The 21,598-nt window shown below is 48.5% G+C and overlaps 1 protein-coding gene across 2 annotated transcripts in view; it reads right to left on the reverse strand.

The window, feature by feature from the left end:
* Positions 1-21,598, reverse strand: part of PIN1 (peptidylprolyl cis/trans isomerase, NIMA-interacting 1) — a 76,443-nt gene that overhangs the window by 19,736 nt on the left and 35,109 nt on the right. For both annotated transcript variants that reach the window (XM_015427757.1, XM_015427756.1), the window contains exon 3: positions 6,099-6,206. In XM_015427757.1, the coding sequence (XP_015283243.1) occupies positions 6,099-6,206 (108 nt within the window). The remainder of the gene's footprint in view (positions 1-6,098; positions 6,207-21,598) is intronic.

Genomic DNA, 21,598 nt, shown 5'->3' on the forward strand with positions numbered 1-21,598 from the left:
TGAGTCCTCCTCTTCCTGTTCTTTTGGTGTGTAGGATAACTCCAGTGTTCTAATAACCTTAGGCAGGAGTTTACTATAAAGCTCCTGAGGGAAAAGCCTAGATTGAACTACAGGGACAACCTCTTCTGTCTCATCTGAAAGCTCACCCTCTTCTTTGGGAGACTCAGAGGCTGCAGAATCAGAATCAGAATCATGGCCACTCATCAGAGGACTATGCTCTCTATTAGTTTTGGTATCCCTTTTTCTGCTTTTATTTGGAATAGACTCCTCCAAATCACTGGACAGGTGTCTTTTATTTCCTAAGGTGCTCACAGAAGATCCCTCTGCTGGTCTAGCTGCGCTCTGGGACTCTTGCCACAAAGCTCTAAATTCTTTTCTCATCTCTAGTTTAATCCAAGAAAGGAGATTAGCTTGGGAGTCATCTCCAGCAGAGGTCCCTGTGTGGGAGGCTGTGGACTTAGGGGAATCAGCCAGATCAAAGGTGCAAGTGTCCTCCTGCAGTCCCTGGCCTGAAGATGTCCCTGCCTTTTCAGCCATTTTGTGAGGAAAATCTGAAAGTGAAAGTGGGCAGGCTCACTCAAAATGGCCATTTCCCTCCATTATTAAGTCCCCATGTGAAGGGTGCTTTCACTTTCCCTCTGAACATGCTAGTCCTTAGGAAAGTAGTTCCTTTAGGGGGGGCGGAGTGGAGTGGAAGGGAGGACACAGAATCCAGTCCCAACCAAAAATAAAGACCCCCAATGGGGGGGAGGGGAGGGCTCTTCACAGAGAATGGTTACATCTCAGACCCCCCCCCAACTCACATTCTCCTGACTCCAGAGGTCTCCCCCAATAGTAAACTACAATGGGGATGAGGGGAGCCAGGCAAAGAGAGAGAAAAACAGGGGGGTGTTAAAAACGCCATCCTCCTGTAGTTCCCCTGCCCCCAGGAGCGATCTTACCACGTTCTGAAGCGACCGGTTCCTCCTTCCTCCCGATGTTCTCTGCAGAGCAGGAGAAAAACAGAGGGACACCGATCGTCTTTCTGTCTGCCCAGGCCTCTGCAGCAGCGCCGCGTCTGTGCCTCCAGGCAAGACAGAGCCTCTACCATCGCCCTCTGGAGCTCTCTGCAACCTGCAGCCTCCAGGAAAAAAGCTTAACCAGTCCCCTCAGGCTGGAAGCCAGGCGTGGGAGACGTTGCAGCTGCGCTGTTCCCCGGGGATCTCCCAGGTCCACGTCAGCCGAAAGGAGGGGAGGGGAGGAGAACAGGCTAGAAAGGTCCTCTAGCTGCTCCTTCCCCCTTTTCTTCTTTCTTCTTTCTTCAAATTATTTTCCTGTGACCAGTGTGCTCCACAGAGCACAGTCTGCAGCTTCCTGCTCTGAAGGCAGGGCCGGATAGACTGGGAAGCAGGAGCACAAGCCCCTCCCCTCCGTGACCAAAAGAGTCTGCCGGCCCTGCTTTACGGAGGAGAGGAGCTGTTACCCAGGAGTAAGGAGTCTGGAGGACTGCCCCACTCCTGGACCACCGGAGAAAGCAGTGTTATACTAGACAGCACGGTGTGGAGCTTGCCATATGTGCCAGGTATTTTGCCTGCTTCATTTCAATTCTCATTCAAAGTTATCTCCAGTATCTACTCAAATGCAGGAATAGGTGTTTCCCCCACCTCAATGATGCCCCCCCCCAAAAAAAAAGAAAGGGTGGGTGAATTCACATACAAATCACAGTTAGGTCCAATAATACAGGGGGTTTTAGTGTGTATAACATTTTTAGGGATGGTCAGGGGTCATTTCGTAGAAAAAGAGGTGCAGGAGCTCATGAGCATAACTCATTAGCATAATTTATTTGCATATGCCACGCCCCCTGACATCACCGGAAGTGTGTCAGAAGGCAACACCCACCGCTCAGGCTCCACTGGACTGTTTTGGATTGCTAGCTATCTGGGGGGGGGGACATGCAGATCTGTCCTCGCGGAGGAGGGAGAGCTTGTACCTAAATAAACCTTGGTCTTAAAGGTGCCACTGGACTGTTTTGGATCGGGGGGCTGGGGGGGGGGCTCTGCAGCTTACCTGGCTGCTTCTTGCTCTGACTGAGGGCTGCTGGGAGCAGGGGGTGGGGCTTGTTGCATGTGCTCGCCCCCTCGGCTCTTTACTGCCGGAGCTCCGCCCCTGTGCGCTCCTGCAGGAAATGACCCCTGGGGATGGTCATCTTACATTCAGGGTTGTTTTCCTTTTGTGTGAATGCAGTATGTTCTTCTATACGCTTTGGTCCCTATTATTTCTGTTTTTTATACTTTGCCCTGGGGATGTGTCCCTTGTTTGTTCATGAGGTCTTTTAATGAAAAAACACACGGCAGAAGCCAGCCGCGGAGGAAGCTGTGCCTCAGCTGGCACAATATGGCAGAGAGAAAGTTTAATCCCTTGGAATGAAGCAGAGGAAGACCTCAAGTTGTAACATATGGACGATCTTTCCGGGAACCAACAGCCTGAGGACCACAGCACTCAGCCTACAACTCCCCGGCACACAGGAAACTCTCTGATCACTTTATTCCAGAGCAAAGCCCCCGGTTGGTCCTTAATTCACCTAACAAAGCTCCCCTTTCGACACTCCTCCGGTTTTTAAGAAGGCGCGGCAAGAGCAGAGCCCAGAGAGCGGTTGTTTGAGCAGAACACACATCATGACCGTGCCTTCTTGGAACACGCCGCCTTGCTCTTTGATTCCGTTGCGGCAAACCAATGCCCAGCCTAGAGCGGAAGAGAACAAGGCCCCAGACTGGTAATGCCTAAGGCATTCAAGCCTTGACTTCCAACAGGGAAGCTTAAAGGTCTACGACTGAAGAAATCTGGGACATTTGGGACACGCAAGCCGACGGTAAACATCTTCTAGGTGTTGCCCACAATCAGTATTCATTGCTTGACATGATATCCCATGATACACCGCTTCTACAGGGAGCCATCTCCCAACTGTTGTAAAAAACGGGCAGGGAGTAGGCAGATGTTGAGGACATTGGGGCACTTGCTGGAGAAAGGAACAGCTGGAGGACTTGCCGCTGGTAGCCTACCTGGATCATTTTCTCCCACCCTTCCTCCAAGGCATAGATAAGTACTATGTGCCATGGTGGGTCCTGCTACGGCAGGGGCTTGCGTGAGCATCCATGAACGGGCAGTTTCTCATTTCCTTCTTCAGGTCTGCCGAAACCATACTGAACTTAGCCTGTCTCGTTTACCAGTGGTTTGGGCACTAGTAACAGGTTCTCTGTGCATGTGGCAGCTCCCACTCCCCCCCCACACACACACACCGTGTGAACAAAGAGCTAGGGACATAGGGAGGGTCTATGAACACAGTCTGCTTTCTTAAAAAGGAAAGGAAATCTATTGAATCCAACACTGCTTAACCATCTAGAGCACAGGACACAGGGAAAAGGGGTGCCACACACAAAGGACTTCTGCAGATCCAAGAGGAGAAAAAGGTAAATCCAGAGGTCATTTCGGGGGGGATCGCGGGGGATTGCAGTTCCCCCGGGTGAGGTACGGGGGGCGGGGCACATGACGAAGCCCCGCCCCCTGCTTCCGGCCGCCCCGCTTCCGGCCCTCATTCAGCCAGGAGAAGGCAGGAGAAGAGGGAGGGTAAGTTGCTTCCTCCCTGCCTCTCCCCACCTCTGCCTGCCTGGGGCCAGGGAGGGCCTTCGCGGGGCTTCCTTGCACTCCCGCCGGCCGGGACCGTTGGGGGAGGGGCGTGTGGCCTTATGACACACTTCCGGTGATGTCAGGGAGTGTGGCCTTATGACACACCTCCGGTGATGTCAGGGGGTGTGGCCTACGCTAATGAGTTATGCTAATGAGTTCCCCTAGCTCTTTTTCTACGAAACGACCCCTGGGTAAATCACTCTAACAAGCCTGACTCTGGAGTCACAGATGTTACCCTCAGAATCCCTGGGGGAGACAGGAATGGGAACAAGGGAAGGACGGCTTTGAACACCACTCGCAGGGTGTTCAGATCTTTTTAACACTTCCTGCCCCAGTTGGCTGGAAGTTCCTTGCCCCATTCTGTGTTTGGGAGCCAATGCTCTCGTGGGACCCTAACATTCCTTTCCCCAATCAACATGGAGCTCCCGTCTCACAGGTTTTATCGCCCAGCTCGTGTTTTGCAATAGTCACCAGTGTTCCCTCTAAGCTGAATTAGTGTGAGCTAGCTCACAGTTTTTTAGCCTCTGACTCACACATTTTTGTCTTAGCTCAAGAAGGATGGCTCCAAAGCAAACTGATTCGTGCAGTAGCCAAATAGCTCGCTCACAACTTAAATGTCAGTAGCTCACAAAGTTGAATTTTTGCTCACCAGACTCCACAGCTTAGAGGGAACATTGATAGTCACCCATCTTGCCCATTACTGCCAGCTGGGCAAACGGTCCTCTCTTTGCAGGAAACTCACCTGTGCTCTGCTGGGAAACTGAGCATTTTATGACCCTGCTCTCTGGGGAAGAGCCTCCTTTCCAGAGTTCTGAGGGGCCCCTCTCCCAGGCGTGACAATCCCTTTCTCATGGGGAGGGGCCGTGACTCAATGGTAAAGCGCGGCATGCAGAACGTCCCAGGTTCAACCCCTTGGCACCTCCAGTTAAATCAGATCAGGTAGAAGGTGATGTGAAAGGCCTCGGACCCCGGAGAGCCACTGCAGTCAGTGTAGACGATACCAACTTTGACGAGGCAATGGTCTGATTCAGTGTAAGGCAGCTTCACGTGTTCATTTTATCACTGCACCCACCCGCTGAGGTAGGTGGTGCTGAGAGTGAACAACTATCCCAGATCAATTAGTGAGGTCAGGCTAGAGGGCCCTCTGACAGCAATGCTGATTCTGTGAGCTTAGGCAGATCACGAGAAGGGAGGGCAGGAAGGGCTGCCTCAGGGCTTAGTTCTCGTGTGGCCCTTTCTTACACGCCCTGGGAAATGCCGATTGCCACTTTGGGGTCAGGATAGAAGCACATTTTTCTCAGGGCCAGTTTGACCAGGGATCCTGGAGGGTTTTTGTTTTGTTTTGTGTTTTTTCATCTTCTGGGTCTGGAACAGGGAGTCGCTGGGTGTGTGTGTGGGGGGGGGGTTAGTATTTGTGAATTTCCTGCATTGTGCAGGGGGTTGGACTAGATGACCCTGGAGGTCCCTTCCGACTGTATGATTCTGTGAGGTTCATGGAAGAATGGGAATCTGAGCGAAGGTCTCTCAGATCTAAGCATGCTGAGCACACTAATAGCTACAGCCCGGAATCTTTCCTCTGTGAGACGAGGCTATCCCTGCCCCAGGTTGAAGGGGTCCAGAAACGATCACCGGATCAGGGCTGTGCCATCTGAAGTCGATGGAGAGGGCCAAAAAGAAGAAGAAGCAGGTTTCTTCTTCCTGGGCCTCATGTCAGCAGGACACAAAATGAATCAGGTGTGGGTTTTGTATGTACCCATGTGTCCCTAATGCACCACCTGTGCCAGTATCATCCGCTGATGCCTACGACTGAGCGCATAATGCTGGTTGGGCCTTAGCCCAGAGCTGTTTTCAAGCATTATGTACTTCCTCAAAGTCTTGCCCGCAAACGGCCCAAAACGTCATAACTAATTCAGTCTGGGAGCCTCCCTACGATACAGCTGCTGGGGAGGCTCCAGTCCTTCCCTCTGCTTGGCTCCCCTCCAGTGTTCCCTCTAATTTTATTTCCCTACTGAGTGGAGCAGTTCACATCCCGAGCAGAATAGAACTGCTGCAATCTTAAAATGGGCAATGGGCAGTGTGAGACCCTGCGCGGCTCCAGACTGCTGCTGAGCGGGGCTTCCTGTGTCAATGAGCGGCCGCTCACACGCACAGCTTAGAGGGAACACTGCTCCCCTCACAGTGTGGAGTGGAGGCATGTCATGGCATGTTCACCACCCTCTTCCAAGTCATCCAGAATGGTTTGATTTGCTCGCTGTTTCCTTCCCAGAGGCCTCCACACAAGAACAATTCCAGGGCAGGAAAGAGAAAGTGTGGCATCTACCTTCCCTACATTCCATGCCCCCCTCCTCCCCTTAAGCGCGCGCGCGCACACACACTCTCTCTCTCTCTTGCGGAACAGTAAGACTTCAGCCTTGCAGAATCCTCATTTCGCTCACCCCTTCCAAAAGCACCCAGGTCTCCTCCAGCCTTAGCCGAGCTGCAGTCACTGAACTGTGATGCGAGGGTTTCAAAGTCTTCCCCGGATTTGATCTTCTGGATGTAGCCTGTCAAAAAGAGAGAGCAATGTCAAGTTACGGCCAGGAAGCTTAGAGCAAACGCCATATATATTTTAGAATCTTTTCCTTTTGATTCTTTTAACCGTCCCTGTTGATCAAATAACCTACATCCTTTTACTCTATCTGCAGAGCACATCTGTGTTCAGCTCTGGTGTATGACAGACATGCGTTGTTTGGACTTTAGATCTGTCACATTTCTATGCTGCCCTTTCTCCAAGGATCTCAGGCTGGTGTCTGTGTTATTCTCACCATCATCATGGGAGGTATGTGTAGGCTGAGAGAGAGAATGATTGGCTCAAGGTCATCCACTGAGCTTCCCAAATGATGAATTCGCTTCCAGAGGATGTAGTGATGGCCTCGGGAATAGACAGCTTTAAAAGAAAATTAGATAGATCCATGGAAGATAGGTCTATCAGTGGCTACTGGCTATGCTGGCTGAGGGGAACCTTCATGTTCAGAGGCAGTCAGCCTCTGAATCCCAGTGCCAAGAGGCAACATCAGGGGAAAGTCTCAGCTTCTATGCCCTGTTGTTGGCCCTCCGTAGGAACTGGCTGGCCATAGTGTGAGACAGCATGCCACAGGAGGTGGTCGCGGCTACAAGCATGGACGGCTTCAAAAGGGAATTAGATAGGCATATGGAGCAGAGGTCCATCAGTGGCTATTAGCCACAAGGTATAGATAGGGGCTCTGGGGCAAGTGATGCTCTGTCTTCTTGGTGCTTGGGGGGGGGGTCAACAGTGGGAGGGCTTCTAATGTCCTGGCCCCACTGGTGGGCCTCCTGATGGCACCTGGTATTTCTGGCCACTGTGTGACAGAATGTTGGACTAGATGGACCTTTGGCCTGATCCAACATTGGCGTCTCTTATGTTCTTATGTTCATGCCGGACTAGACGGACCAGTGGTCTGATACAGCAGGGCTCTTCTTACGTTCTTCTTATGATCTGAACCCGGGTCTGCCATCCCAGTCTCACCACTGCCCCACACTGCAAGTGGGGAGGGGTGGTTCATACGAATGAATACTTTCCCCTTAACCTGAAAATATCCTTGCAGGTAGAAAGCAAGCATATCAAGAGAGGGAAACAGCTTTCATTGTTACTGCTTAAGCTTTTGTAAACTCGGACATTAACCCTGCACAAAACCCAAAAGTATTTTAGAACCGAGGAAGTTTCTCAGTTGGGATGGCATTGCGGCAGAGTCCTTTTGTCCCCTCCATACTGTCAACCTCTGATGTGTCACATGTGGACCTTACCAATACTGCGAGCAAAACCATGCTTTACCTAACCCCATCTAATTTCGCAAAGCAGCAAGGTGCAGTGCAGTGCAGAAGGAACTGTACGGAGCTCTCCCAAAGGGAGCTCCTGATTCTTCCCAATGATAATTATATGTCACATGGCTCATTGTGCAAAGCAAGGCAGTTGAGAAGCTTCTACCAGGCCATAATTTGCTTGCAGTGACATAAAACATTTTTTTCAAGAATCTTTTCAACCAATAAATACATCTTAAGAAGTAACACGTCTGGAAATTTTGAAGCCAAAGGAATTGGGGGGGGGGGCCCTCAAAGTTGCAATCAATTCTTACTTTTTCCCTTTCCCTTTTTTTCTTTTTCTTTTGCCATCAAGTCACAGCTGACCTATGGTGACCCCGAAGGGTTTCCAAGGCAAGCCATGTTCGGAAGTGGTTTGGCATTGCCTTCCTTTGCATCACACGGCCCTGGACTTTCTTAGTGTTCTCCCTTCCAAGTACTAACCAGGGCTGACCCCGCTTCGCTTCCAAGATCTGACAAGGTCCGGCTAGCCTGGGCTACTTCCTTGCCATACAAAACTTACTGCTTGGAAACTAAAAATTATATTATTTGACCTATTTACTTACTTTATTACTATCCCACCCCAATGGGGACCCAAAGCAGCTTGCATCGTTCTCCTCTCCCCTGTTTTATCCTCACAACAGCCCTGTGAGGTAGGTTAAACTCAGAGTGTGTGCCTGGCCCAAGTCCACCCAGGAAGCCTCCATGGCAGATGGGTTTCCCAGATCCTAGCAGTGTTCCCTCTAAGCTGAGTTAGTGTGAGCTAGCTCACAGTTTTTTAGCCTCCGGCTCACACATTTTTGTCTTAGCTCAGGAAGGATGGCTCCAGTGCAAACTAATTTATCCAGTAACCAAATCACCTGCTCACAACTTTAATGCCAGTAGCTCACAAAGTAGAATTTTTGCTCACAGGACTCCACAGCTTAGAGGGAACATTGGATCCTAGTCCGAAACTTTTAACTACTACACCATTCAATGGAGGCCCAGGTCACAAATGTCGCCAGACTGGCGTTTTCCCATCTGCACCAGGTTAGGCAATTGGTTCCCTCCCTGCCTCGCCCTGACTTAGCCACAGTAATCCGTGCAACGGTCACCTCCAGATTAGACTACTGTAACTCACTGTACGCGGGGCTACCCTTGAGGCTGACCCGGACACTCCGACTGGTCCAGAATGCAGCAGCAGATGTTCTTATGGGAACCCAAGTTAGAGCCCATATCCAACCAGTGCTCCGTCACCTGCACTGGCTCCAGATTGAATACCGGATCAGGTTCAAGGTTTTGGTACTAATCTTTAAAGCCCTAAACGTTCTGGGATCAGCATACCTCTGGGATCGCCTCTCCTGGTACACCCCCCAAAGAGCATGATGCTCGGTGGAGAATAACCTAGTGGTGATCCCCAGCCCGAGAAGTATCCAGCGGTCCTCGACCAGAACCAGGCTTTTTCAGCCCTGGCTCTGACCTGGCAGAACGCTCTGCTGAGTGAGATCCAGGCCCTGCAGGATCTGATGCCGTTCCGCAGGGCCTGGAAGACAGAGATGTTCCGCCAGGCTTACAATCAAGGGCGGCGACGGCTTCCATTCTCAACTGGCCTCCCTTCTTCTCCCCTTCCCCCTCCACTTTTTATGTCTGTTACTTCCTTATTTGACTAACTGTAGGATATTTAACACCCCCCCCCACCCCGGATAGGGGGCACTAGGCCGTGCTTCCCTTTTCATATGCCATCTTATTGGCAGTTAGTAGCATTGTAAGAATTGTTTTAATATTTCAATTTTATAGATATTGTTTTATGAAGATGTTATTACCCACTCTGAGCCCTGTTGTACAGGGGAGGGTGGGCTATAAATCCAATACGTAAACAAGCAAAGAAACAAAATGCTGGCTTTACAATATTTCAAAGGATGTCTTAATTTATTAAGAGAGAAATTGCAGATGTACCCAGTCCCATCGAGACAGAGCTGCAAAACACAGATATGAAGCTGGACAGGGAACCAGGTGGGCCAGGCTGGAGCTGAAACGCTGGTGCCCCCGGCAGTCTGAGTCATAGGTGACTCCAATGATCTTCCGCCGGCCCGAGAATCTTGCTGAGAACTGCATGAAATCCAGGGACAGACTGCTCATTAGAACAGCTGCTTGGTGTATTGATCCCTTCCTGCCCTCACCAGCGACCTGCTGAACTTTAGCTAATGAGTCCTCACTCCCTAAGACTGGGGGAGGGGGGGGGACGCCAAAGAAGGAGACGGTGGGAGCCGCTGTTTGCAACTCCAGCACCGATAACTGCATGGTTCTTACCCAAGGCATACTTATTCTTCCTATTCCCAGGATCGTAAGCTACTCTCATCTCCTTTCTAATAGGGATCACAGCCATAACGAGGCACCTCTTATGGCAGGGGTCCCCAACGTGGTGCCCGTGGGCACTCATCAGCACCTTCCCCTGGCACCTGCCAAATGTTTTTAGGAAGCGGCCAGGGCCAGGTGGGGCTTTTACCCAGTAAGGCTCCTGACTGGTCAGTGACGATTTGAGTAGCTGTGCAGATTTTTCAAAAGGTTGCTTTGGCAACAGCCGCTGCTGCAGCACAAGACTTTTCGCTGGGTAACTGAAGGGAAGCTGCAGCAGCCGTTTTGCAGCTGACCCCGCCTCCTGTGGCAGTTTCGTGGCAGCCATTCTGTGGCCGTGCCCACCGCACTGTGCCAGACTTCCAAAGGTGCCCACAAGGTCAAAAAGGTCAGGGGAATGGTCAAGCGTCTGTCAACTCACTGGTAGCAAGTAAAACATTCGAACAAGGGTGTCCTCTTGCCACCTTTTGCTACCAGGATGGAGTAATTCAGGAACGGTTATACTTTTATTGCAAACCTATAGATGCAGTAACATAGGCACTGTAAAGAATGGCCACAGCCAGTAGAGCATAATAGGATATAGGGTATTCGTATGTACCCCCCCCCATGGCATTGGCCAATTAGGCACCCTCCCACGCGCAGGATAAGTCAGGCAACCGTTAGGTGGCTAAAGCTGAGAACTCGGAGTCTCTCACGGTACACAGGAGCCCTCCAGACAACACAACCTCCTCCTGCACATCTGTAGAGATAAGCGTTTCAGCAAAGGCATAACAGCAGGGATAGGAATGCAAGAGCAATTAACAAGATACAGAATGAACTCCCCGACCCCCATGGCAGCATAGCTGACAGTGAGGTCCTGGGGGTAAATCTCCCTCTGACCCTTGGGTTACGCTACAACTGCTCCTAGAGTCTCTATTTCCACTGCCGACAGAAGTAGCAAACTCTCTAGCTCTATCCGGAGGCCGCAAGCTAGGACCAGGGTCTTTTTACACACAAGTCTCCACACGTCTGAGCCTGAACCGCAAAGGACTTCGAGCCTTCACGATACAAGGCGTCACGACTCTCTAACTTGTGCACAATGGACCAGACTACTCCTCTCAGCATATATGTCAAGGTGCAGAGAGAGAGAGAGAAAACACATCCCCTGGTGAATAGACAGGAACTGATGTACAGTCCTGTTCCCCACACTTGATTCTACCCAACATCAAGTTAGTGAATGGACAATATAAAATATGTTGTGTATAGCTTAGTTAATGCGTAAAAATTATATTATTTGACATTGCAGTGAAATTTTGATGCTTGCCTTTGCCCCCTTCAGTAGGGGCATGAATCACAGAGCCCCCACCCCCACCCCGTCATTATTCCACACCCTCAAACACCCCAGTGATGCCCTACAGACCTAATTTTGTATCTCCTGTACATGCCCAACCAATGCCACCTATAGTGCTTTTACTGCTTCAATATCAGGAACATTAGAAGGTGCTAAAATGATAAGGGAAAGTCCAATAGGAGAACAGTGGGAACCCCCAGAGATGTCACTCCCCCCCACCTATGTTGCTTTCTGCCTATTTACCAATATGAATCTGAACCACTGAAGAACTCTGGTGTGGAGGGACTCCTGATTCCACACACCCCCATCCCATTCTTTCACTACCTCTAACATGCCCACAGAGGCTATACTAGGTATACTTTCCACAAAAGTCTGAACCAGCTTTTCCCAGCTTTGAAATGGACACCTCAAGGGGAACAGCTTGGATTCAAACAGCTCGCCCTCCCCCACTCTATCCTGGAAAAACTCCAATGGGATTTAACGCTCTGGATCCAAGCAGATTCCACTGAGGTCACCGTGGCGCAAGCCTGGTGGCCATCAGAAGCACTGCACTGTTCTGGGGGGGGGGAACCCAAGGTGAGCAATGGGTCACTCCTAAACCTTAGGGTCTGATCACCTTTCCATTCAACAAGGGGCAGGAGGTGGACGAGGAGAGGGGAGAAGAGGAAGCAGCATTTGCATGCACAGTTGAGAGGAACTCAAGGAAAGGGCAGCCGTTACTCAAAGTCAGGCCCGTAGCTATGGTGGGGCATTTCGGGGCTCTGACCCCTCCAATGTGAGGTGTGCCCCACAACAGCTGCTGCTCCTCTCCCCCTCCTCTCTTCCTGTGACATTAAAAGAGCCCTCCAGCTGATCGGCGGGAACACGTGGCTCGCTGATCAGCTGGAGGGCCCCTTAAATCTTGCAGCTGCCACCATTCTTAAGTCCTGCCAGCTCCTGGAGCAGAGATCCCCAACGTGGTGCCCATAGGCACCATGGCACCCACTGACAACTTTGCTGGTGCCCACCAAGTGTTTTTAGAGAGTGCGTGGGGCCGGGTGGGACTCTGGTCCAGCAAGGCTTCTAATTGGCCACTGGAGATTATTAAAAATGTCGGCAGCAGCTGCCGACGCACCACAAGGGTCTTCGCGATGTGACTGAAGGTAAGCCGGAGCAACCATTTCACAGCTGGCTCCACCTCCTGCAGCAGCCATTACAAGGCAGACACTTTGTGGCTGCCTCCACTTGGCTGTGTCAGAATCCCAAAGGCGCCCACAGGCTCAAAAAGGTTGAGGACAAATGCCCTGGAAGAACAGAAACTCTTATTGAGAGCCAGTTTGGTGTAGTGGTTAAGTGCACGGACTCTAATCTGGGAGAACCGGGTTTGATTCCCCACGCCTCCACTTGCACCTGCTGATGTGACCTTGGGTCAGTCACAAGCTCTGGCACAGCTGTCCTTGAAAAAGAGCAGTTTGTGTCAGAGCTCTCTCAGCCCCACCCATCTCACGGGGTGTCTGTTGTGGGGAGGAGGAGGGAAAGGAGTTTGTAAGCCGCTCTGAGACTCTGAGTGAAGGGTGGGGTATAAATCCAATGTCTTCTTCTTCTTCTCTTATTAGGAATGGCTTCCAAGTTTACAAGACCCAACTTTGGAGAACAAGTATACGCTAACCCGACTGCTGTCTTAACACTGAGGAGAATTCTCATTTTTCTGGCATAACAAGTACATCAGCTGTGTCTAAATATAATCCTACCCTGAGTGTCTGCCACAAAGCAAATCAACACTTTCCAATGCAACCTGCAACATATCCATTAGAGCATGTAAGACTATACAGAGTACTGAATTAACTTTCAGTCGCACCAGCTGATCTCCTGCCACTAACAGACACCTTAAAAGCGCTTCTTGGGTAATGTTATTTTCTGTGGCTTAAAGGTACAAAACTGGCACACTGGATTACACCTGGAAAGTAAGCGACACCAGGACTGCAACCGGTAGACTAGTGTCATTTGTTTATTCGATTAGATTTGTTGTCATGTGTTTTTAGTGATGCACGCCAGAAAAGGGGCAGCTGAATTTTCATGGGACCAGCATATCATAAGACTGATAGCCCTAAGGGCAAGAGTCCTGACCTGGGGAGCCCAGGCTGGCTTGATCTTGTCAGATCTCGGAAGCTTAGCAGGGTCAGCCCTGGACAGCATTTGAGCCCCAGAGTCCTGAAGCAAAGGCAGGCACGGGCAAGCCACCTCTGAACGTCTCTTGCCTTGAAAACCCTACGAGGTTGCCCGTAAGTCAGCTGCGACTTGACAGCAAAAAAAAAAGAAAACAGGCATTGAGAGGTGAATACAACCTTGCAAATAAATCCACCAGCTCCTAGTCCTCACCCCTTTAAAAAATAAGTAACTGGTGATGAATACTTACAAATTATTCTTTTGTGGCAACCCAGATCACCCCAAAAGGGGGTTGGAGCCGGAGGGTAGGTAAGCTTCCCTAACCTGGTCACCTGTAGCAAATTCTGAGTCGCCCCAGGAGACCAGGCTGTTGACAAACCTAGCTAAACAGCACAGAAAGCCAACACGCGCTTGCAAAGCCTCTTGACACCTCCCCACGCTCACAATGGTGTTTTGTTAAACGCAGTAACAGCGGAGTTAAGATTCTCTAAACAAAAAAATATGAAAGGCAGTGATGATCCGCCTGTCAGAATGATGCTTCCCGAGGGATCTATTTAAACAATTCTGGGCTATAATTATGTTCATCAGGTACGCTACGTCTGTTCATAGAAATTCAATGAGGCTCAGCTGTTTGATTGAGGCTAACGTGGGCACTCATGCAAACACATCCTTCAGTGGTTTTATTCTTTTGCCGGGGGGGGGGGTTGTTGTTTATAATTTCACCTGCTCATTTTTAGGAGGATAATAACGGACTGCTCTCGCCGAGTCAACAGTATCAATCTCTCTTCCTACCCTTATCAAGCCAAAGTGCACACTGCCGATTTGAAATAATTATATGCAGGCTCCTATGACCTTTACAGCGAATGGTGTTTATCAAGGACAGATGGAGGTGTTGACAGAAAATAGATTTTCCCCCCTCTTCTGATCACGGCATTTCATACTTGAGAGAATTAAAAAAAAATACAATGATAATAAAAGTGATGAATGAATAAGTTCCTAACAGGCTTTATCAACTTCACAGCGGGATCGTTCGATAAAATAAGTTTTAATCACATCTTTCTCTCTGTCCTTAAGGTGACACAAAAGAATCGTCTAACCAGGGGAAAAAATTATCTGATAGCAGGAGGACCTTCGTCTCTGGGGCTATCAAACCGGTACTTCAATACATTCTAAACATCGCTTGAATATAAGAATTACATCTGGATCTCATACGGAACAAGATTAAAATGTCTCTCTCCATAACCTTATCAGATGATGGAGACTTTCTATCGCAGCGCCTGACGACAACTTTTCATTTATTTGGCCTTCTACCTGAAAAAAGATAGCACGGAGAGAAAAAGCCGGTATCGGAACTTCTAATTGAAGATGAGGCTCTGGGACATCAGTGGAGAGATAAGCACTTTCGTGCTCTGCATTCACATTAAACTTTTAATGACCGCCAGATAACCAAGTTTGCTCAATATAACCGAAAGAGTGAACGTTCTGATACGGTTTATGATAGCACGCCATCACCCCAAGCTGGCGGAGTTTAAACCACATCCAGTTCTGACAATGCTCAGACAATTGTTATCGAGGCCTGTTTTATTTAAACAAAGTATTGGTATATATGGCCTGTTTGGCATGACTGCCGTCCTAAGAGGACAATTCCAAATTCCTGCTTACCAAAAGCAAAAAATAGAGACACACTGCCAACAAAAGTCCGCATGGTCAAAGCAATGGTATTCCCAGTAGTCATGTATGGCTGCGAGCGTTGGACTATAAGGAAGGCTGAGCGCCGAAGAATAGATTCTTTTGAACTATGGTGCTGGAGGAGACTCTTGAGAGTCCCTTGGACTGCAAGAAGATCAAATCAGTCAATCCTCAAAGAAATCAACCCTGACTGTTCCCTGGAAGGCCAGATAATGAAACTGAAGCTCAAATACTTTGGCCACCAAATGAGAAGGGAGCACTCACTGGAGAAGACCCTGATGCTGGGAAAGATTGAAGGTCAAAGAAGACGGGGACGGCAAAGGATGAGATGGTTAGACAGTGTCATAGATGCAACGAACATGAAGTTGAGCAAACTTCAGAGGACGGTGGAAGACCGGAAGGCCTGGCGTGATCTGGTCCATGGGGTCGCGAAGAGTCGGACTCGACTGTGCGACTGAACAACAACAAAAGCAAATATCCCATTTGTCTTTTGCCTCAGTATTTCCCAACCTGTGGGTCAAGACCCAAAAGAGAGTTGTGATCCAGCCCTCCCTAATGGCCACCTCTGCCCTTTCCCTTGTTCTCTTTCATATTTTTGGAAACCAACATCTGACCCTGGAAACAGTGTCTTCCATGTCATACATTAGTTTGCATTTTATTTTCTTCACTGCATATTCATTGTGATCAAGTGAAATGTGTCCTGATGGTTGCTAGAGTGAGCTTCTCAGAATCTTTGAGGGGGGGGGGGTTAGTGGGAGAACGAGAGGGTGGTCTGTAACCTCCATATGCAAAAGTTGTATATGGGATTTGCTTGTGGGGTTCATAGTGGGGGCAGCTGTACCTGTTGTACAATGTTTGCTGGTTTCTCAAAAAATATCTGGTTAGCCACAGTAGAAAATGGAATGTTGAGCTAGATGGGTGTGAAGGTCTTAGTTTGCCTAGGGTGCCAAAACACCTTTGGCCAGTCTTGAATGGGTCACCTCACATAAATTTGGACTTGAATGGGTCACCATACCAAAAAGGTTGGGATTCAGGAACAACCGTTCTGTCCAGAAAGCTAAGCCCAACCTTTCTTCATCCTCTCATCAAGTGGCCACTTGCTGCCTTTTACCATGCAATCTACCCTCACTCTGCCGGCTGGCCAAACCAATCCAGAGCTGAAAGTTAGATATTCTACCCTTTCAAGACTCATGAATAGGTCAAATGTGGCTCAGTCAGCACTGAAGAGAAGCAACTCATCCTCCCGGAAGGTTCTCATGTTGGCTATATAAGACTCTTCTGTAGTGGGGTAGATTCCAGTGATTACTTTTCCACAGACACATGCTTCTGAAGTTTGGAAATGGATTTTGGGGGAAATCAGATGTTACATTGGGAACCCATGACTAGATCCACCAAAGTTTATTTTGGTCTTTCAAAGCAGCCACTGGAAAAAAGGTACAGCAGGTTCCAGAGAAGGGGTAGGAAAAAACCAAATGCATAATTATACGATGGGAGAGTCTTGTCTTGGCAGTAGTATGTGTGAAAAAGATCTAGGGGTCTCAGTAGACCATAGACTGAACATGAGTCAGCAATGTGATGCAGTAGCTAAAAAGGCAAATAAGTTTTGGGGCTGTTTCAACAGAAATATAGTGTCCAGATCATGTGAAGTGATGGTATCAATTTACTCTGCCCCGGTTAGACCTCACCTAGAGTAAATATAGTGTCCAGATCATGTGAAGTGATGGTATCAATTTACTCTGCCCCGGTTAGACCTCACCTAGAGTATTGTGCTCCGTTCTGGGCACCACAATGTAAGAAGGATATAGACAAGCTGGAACATGTCCAGAGGAGAGCAACAAAGATCCAAGTCCTATGAGGAAAGGTTGAAGGAGTTGGGTATGTTTAGCCTGGAGAGGAGATGGCTGAGACATGATATGATCACCGTCTTCAAGTATTTGAAGGGCTGTCATATAGAGCATGGTGTGGAGTTGTTTTCTGTTGCCCCAGAATATCGGACCAGAACCAACGGGTTGAAATTAAATCAGAAGAGTTTTCGGCTAAACATTAGGAAGAACTTCCTGACTGTTAGAGCAGTTCGTCAGTGGAACAGGCTTCCTCGGGAGGTGAGGGGGGCAGTGTTCCCTCTAAGCTAGCACACAGTTTTTTAGCCTCCAGCTCACACATTTCTGTCTTAGCTCAGGAAGGATGCGTCCAGAGCAAACTAATGTATGCAGTAGTCAAATCACTTGCTCACAACTTTAATGCCAGTAGCTCACAAAGTAGAATTTTTGCTCACAAGACTCCACAGCTTAGGGGGAGCATTGGAGGGGGGTATTTGTGAATTTCCTGCATTGTGCAGGGGGGTTGGACTAGATGACCCTGGAGGTCCCTTCCAACGCTATGATTCTAAGGTAACTCTTCTTGGGCCATTCTCATGACCACCTCCTCTACAGGTGGAGGACAGGCGCTCTCTTTTTGCTAGTCTGTCCTTATTGATGGGAGGGGGTATGTAACTGGATTCATGACATTGCGGAAAGGATTACCGTAGACCTTTGCCATCCATAAATCAGGGACTGATGATTTCACTTATTTGTAGGCCACAGACAACCACAATGTGGCTGTCCCTGAACACGTGGCCTTCCTGTGCATAGGAAATGGAGAAGTGACATAAGCACACAGGCCCCGCTCCCTGCCTCTGAACAATCTCTGGCTTGTTAGGACTGTGCCTACACATGGAGGAAGTGGCACCATACCTGGCTGGGTAATTCCGAAGCTAGCACCCAGCTGCCGCGCTGCCATGCAACTTGCCTTAAGTGAAGTGGCCACAACTGCCCAAATCTCTCAGCAATGCTGAGCCAAACAGCATGCAACACACTTGGGCTGGGCCTCCCTTTATGAGATGAGAAGAAGGAGCCGGTTTCGGCCACCCAGTCTGCCCCTGGAGAGAGCAGCCCCGTCTGCATTTCCAGATTTTCCTGTTTTCTATGGTGCCAGGAATGGAACCTCCCCAAATGGCAAAGTTTCTACTCTGATTCCCCTTTCCACAGAGCTGCAGTAGTTACCTGTGTCCCCCGACTGCTTTAACACATTGAACTACGCATCAGTGGTTAAGTTTACATAGCCCCTCAATTTATTATGTGTACTTCAGCCCTCAGACTGGTAAACCTGCAGGTAACGCATACAACCTACCCTCACGTTATAGAAAAGATGTAGAAATATATTTTGTTTTAACATTTTGGAAAGTCCTATAAAACTTGTCTTATCCCCATAATTGGCTCTGGAGTAGAATAATCCACGCCTAGCATGAATTAGCCAGTTTTTACTACTTTGTTTTGCAGAATGTTAAATTTGCTAATGGTCGCTCCGGTGAACATACACCGGGAAAACAAGAAGGAAAGCACTACTTGAGCAGTGGCAACTCTACCAGTTATCACAGCAGGGGGGATAGTCTTTTCTAAAATGGAACCTTTGGAATTTGAACGCAAGTCTAGATGTGCTAGATATTTGGTTTAAAAAAAAAAAAACCCAAACCCTGGTTGCCTCTCAAGTTTTCTACAAGGACTTTTGCAGCTGCTGGCTTCATATCCTAACTACTAGGATTAAGGGAGTAGCAACCAATGAAGAACTTGGTGAAATGGGTGTGCCAAGTTGAAACTGTATTCCAGATTCCCTTATATATCATAGTAATCTCCCTTTCAATTGGCAGAGCACTGGATCGTGTTGAGGAAAGCATGCCACTGGCTTCTCAATGGCTTTGGGCAACTGCCCTATTATCTGCTGTGGTTCACATGAGTGCCAGAGAAGCTCTGCCCACATATGGGCAGAAAAAGGTAAGTGGGAACCTTGGTGAAGCAACAATATATAGCACTCCTAGTGTTCAAAGTGCTTTACATACCTTATCTTGCTCTGACCCGGAGAGCCCAGGCAAGCCTGATCTCGGAAACTAAGCAGGGCCAACCCTGGCAAGTATTTGGATGGGAGACCCTCCAAAGAATACCAGGGCCGGAAGGCAGAGGCAAGCTATCGAGCCACTTCTTTGAACATCCTCTGTGCCCCAGTAGGAGTCGCCAGACGTCACCATGACTTCTCGGCATGGGCACACAAACACACAAATTCAAAAATAGTTAAAAAAAAATCACAAAACAAAACAGAAGTGCTTTACATACATTATCTTAACTCTGCAAGTGCCCTGTGAGGTAGGCCAAGATTACCATACGGAAGAGGGGAGGAGGTTGAAAGAGAGAGGCTTCCCCATAGCCACCTACCATTTTCACATAAACCTGACATTAAAAACCACGACACTCAAAAACCAGTTGGAGAACTGTTTAATCTTCCAGTGTTTCCATTGCTAACCTAAGATTAGGTAAAGGTAAAGGTTCCCTTGCTCGAAAGCCAGTCGAATCCGACTCTAGGGTTGCGGTGCTCATCTCCGTTTCAAAGCCAAAGAGCCAGCGCTGTCCGAAGACGTTTCCGTGGTCATGTGGCTGGCATGACTAAACACCAAGGCGCACGGAATGCTGTTACCTTCCCACCGAAGTGGTACCTCTTTATCTACTTGCAATTTCTTGCTTTTGAACTGCTAGGTTGGCAGGAGCTGGAACTAGAGATGGAAGCTCACTCCATCATGCGGCACCCGGGTCTCGAACTGCTGAACTACTGCCCTTCCACAGCCTGCAGTTCAGCGCCTTAACCACTTGAGCCACCACAGCTCCAACCTAAGATTGGCAGACCTCAAATAAAGAAAGTTCAAGGGGAGATTACAACGTGAGACTACTGAACTTGAATTCATTCACAAGTTCAGAACAGTGGACCTCCCAAGGGCAGAGTAGGGAGACAGGAGTCTTAGCTGACTGTAGATGCTAGCTTCCTGCCTTCAGGCACTTCCCCTCTGCATTAATCAAGCTGATTACGATATGCACTGTATCTCTGCATACTTTGTTCCTTCTTTACAACACCCCTCCCACCTTCTGACTGGGATATACAGACCCCAAGATCTCCGTTCCTACTCGTATCTGACCAAAGGAGCTTTGACTCTCGAAAGCTCATACCCTGAAAATCTTGTTGGTCTCCAAGGTGCTACTGGACTCAAATCTAATTATTCCCAAGTAAGACTTCTTTGTTTCACAATGAAGAGTGGGGAACGAAAGGACAAGGTTCGTGTCTACTTCACATGTTAAGCCCCGCAGGGCTGCAGGGACAAGAGCTTAGGGTGACACGAAAGCGCTAAAGCCTAGGCGGATGGGTTGAGCACGTGGACACCACAAGTGGCTCTCAAACACACGTCCTTCTTTTCAACGATGAGACTTGAACAAGAGAGCATGCAGAGCTCTCCATTCTGTTTGCTGCAACCAGAAAATGGGCACTGTTCAAACGTAAGTGCTGAAGTTCGGGGGGAAGACTATGTGCTGCTTTCTGTGCTGCGGGGTTCGTCTTGTGGCATCATCACTGCCACAATAATTTCTAGATTCATTCTACAGCACGGTCACAATATACACGTTTTGTTCTTTAACCACTTCTGTGACGCCGCAGTCTACGGCTGTAAGGAGAGCTGAGAAAGGAGGCCAATATATTCTTCAGTAGCCTTGACAAACTTTTTTCAAATGGTACAGTGTTAAAGTACTACCAGAGGGCAAGCCTGCTCCCGCATGTCATTGTGTGCAAAGACTGATAGACCGTAACATTTCTTATAGATTAGAAGATTAACATTACATATTATGCAGCATGCACCTGAATGTATTCATCTGGAAGACACTTTGAGGACAGAATTGTTTTAAACAAATTTTCTTCAACGTGACGTTGCATAAAACATCAAAATTAGGCGATGTAAGGAGGACTTCTCTAAGCAGGGCTGCATGTGTTCCACAAATTGGCTGGAATGCAAAAGAGGCATCAGATCCAGTGTCTTAGGAATCTCATCTAATGCAAGTCAGTAGCCCTTACAATTGCAAAGATATGACTGAAAACAAGGATAATATCCAGTGAAATCTAAATGAAAAAAGATGCTCGATAGATGCTCAGGAGTAGGGATGGGCACGAACCACATTTTTGTGGTTCATGGCTGAACTACGAACCAAAGCACGAACCCATATGAACAGGGTGCTTGGTTCGAGAACCGACCTGATTCGTATTGGTTCGTGAGCTTTTTAAAATTTAAACCCTTGCTTTTTGCTCCCTGTAGCTTTTTGTGGGAAAATCACTGCTTTCTGCTCCCTGCAAAAAGCCATGGGGAACAGAAAGAAGGGGGTTATTTCAACCAAACAGCTGAGCGACAGAGCTAGGAACCATTTAAACCACTACGTCCTGCTCCCCAACGTTTAGCTGTTTTTTGTGATAAGCAGAAAATAGGGGTTTAAAACCCCTCTTTCTGCTCCTCACGAACCACCAGGAATTACCACGAACTGCATCAGAATTTGTGAACATTGGTGGCAGTTCTTCAATTTGCAAACATTGCTTCGCAAACTACAAACCAACCAAAATTAATGATGAACTTTAGTTCATCAACTGGTTTGTGCCCATCCCTATTCAGGAGGCACTTTCCCGTGCCTAGCAGAAATTACAAAATTATGCAAAATAAAAAGGCATGCTAATTTCTTATAACCT

The sequence above is a fragment of the Gekko japonicus genome, unplaced genomic scaffold (assembly GCF_001447785.1).
Source record: "Gekko japonicus isolate JY-2015 unplaced genomic scaffold, Gekko_japonicus_V1.1 scaffold474, whole genome shotgun sequence".
Classification (NCBI taxonomy): Eukaryota; Metazoa; Chordata; class Lepidosauria; order Squamata; family Gekkonidae; genus Gekko; species Gekko japonicus.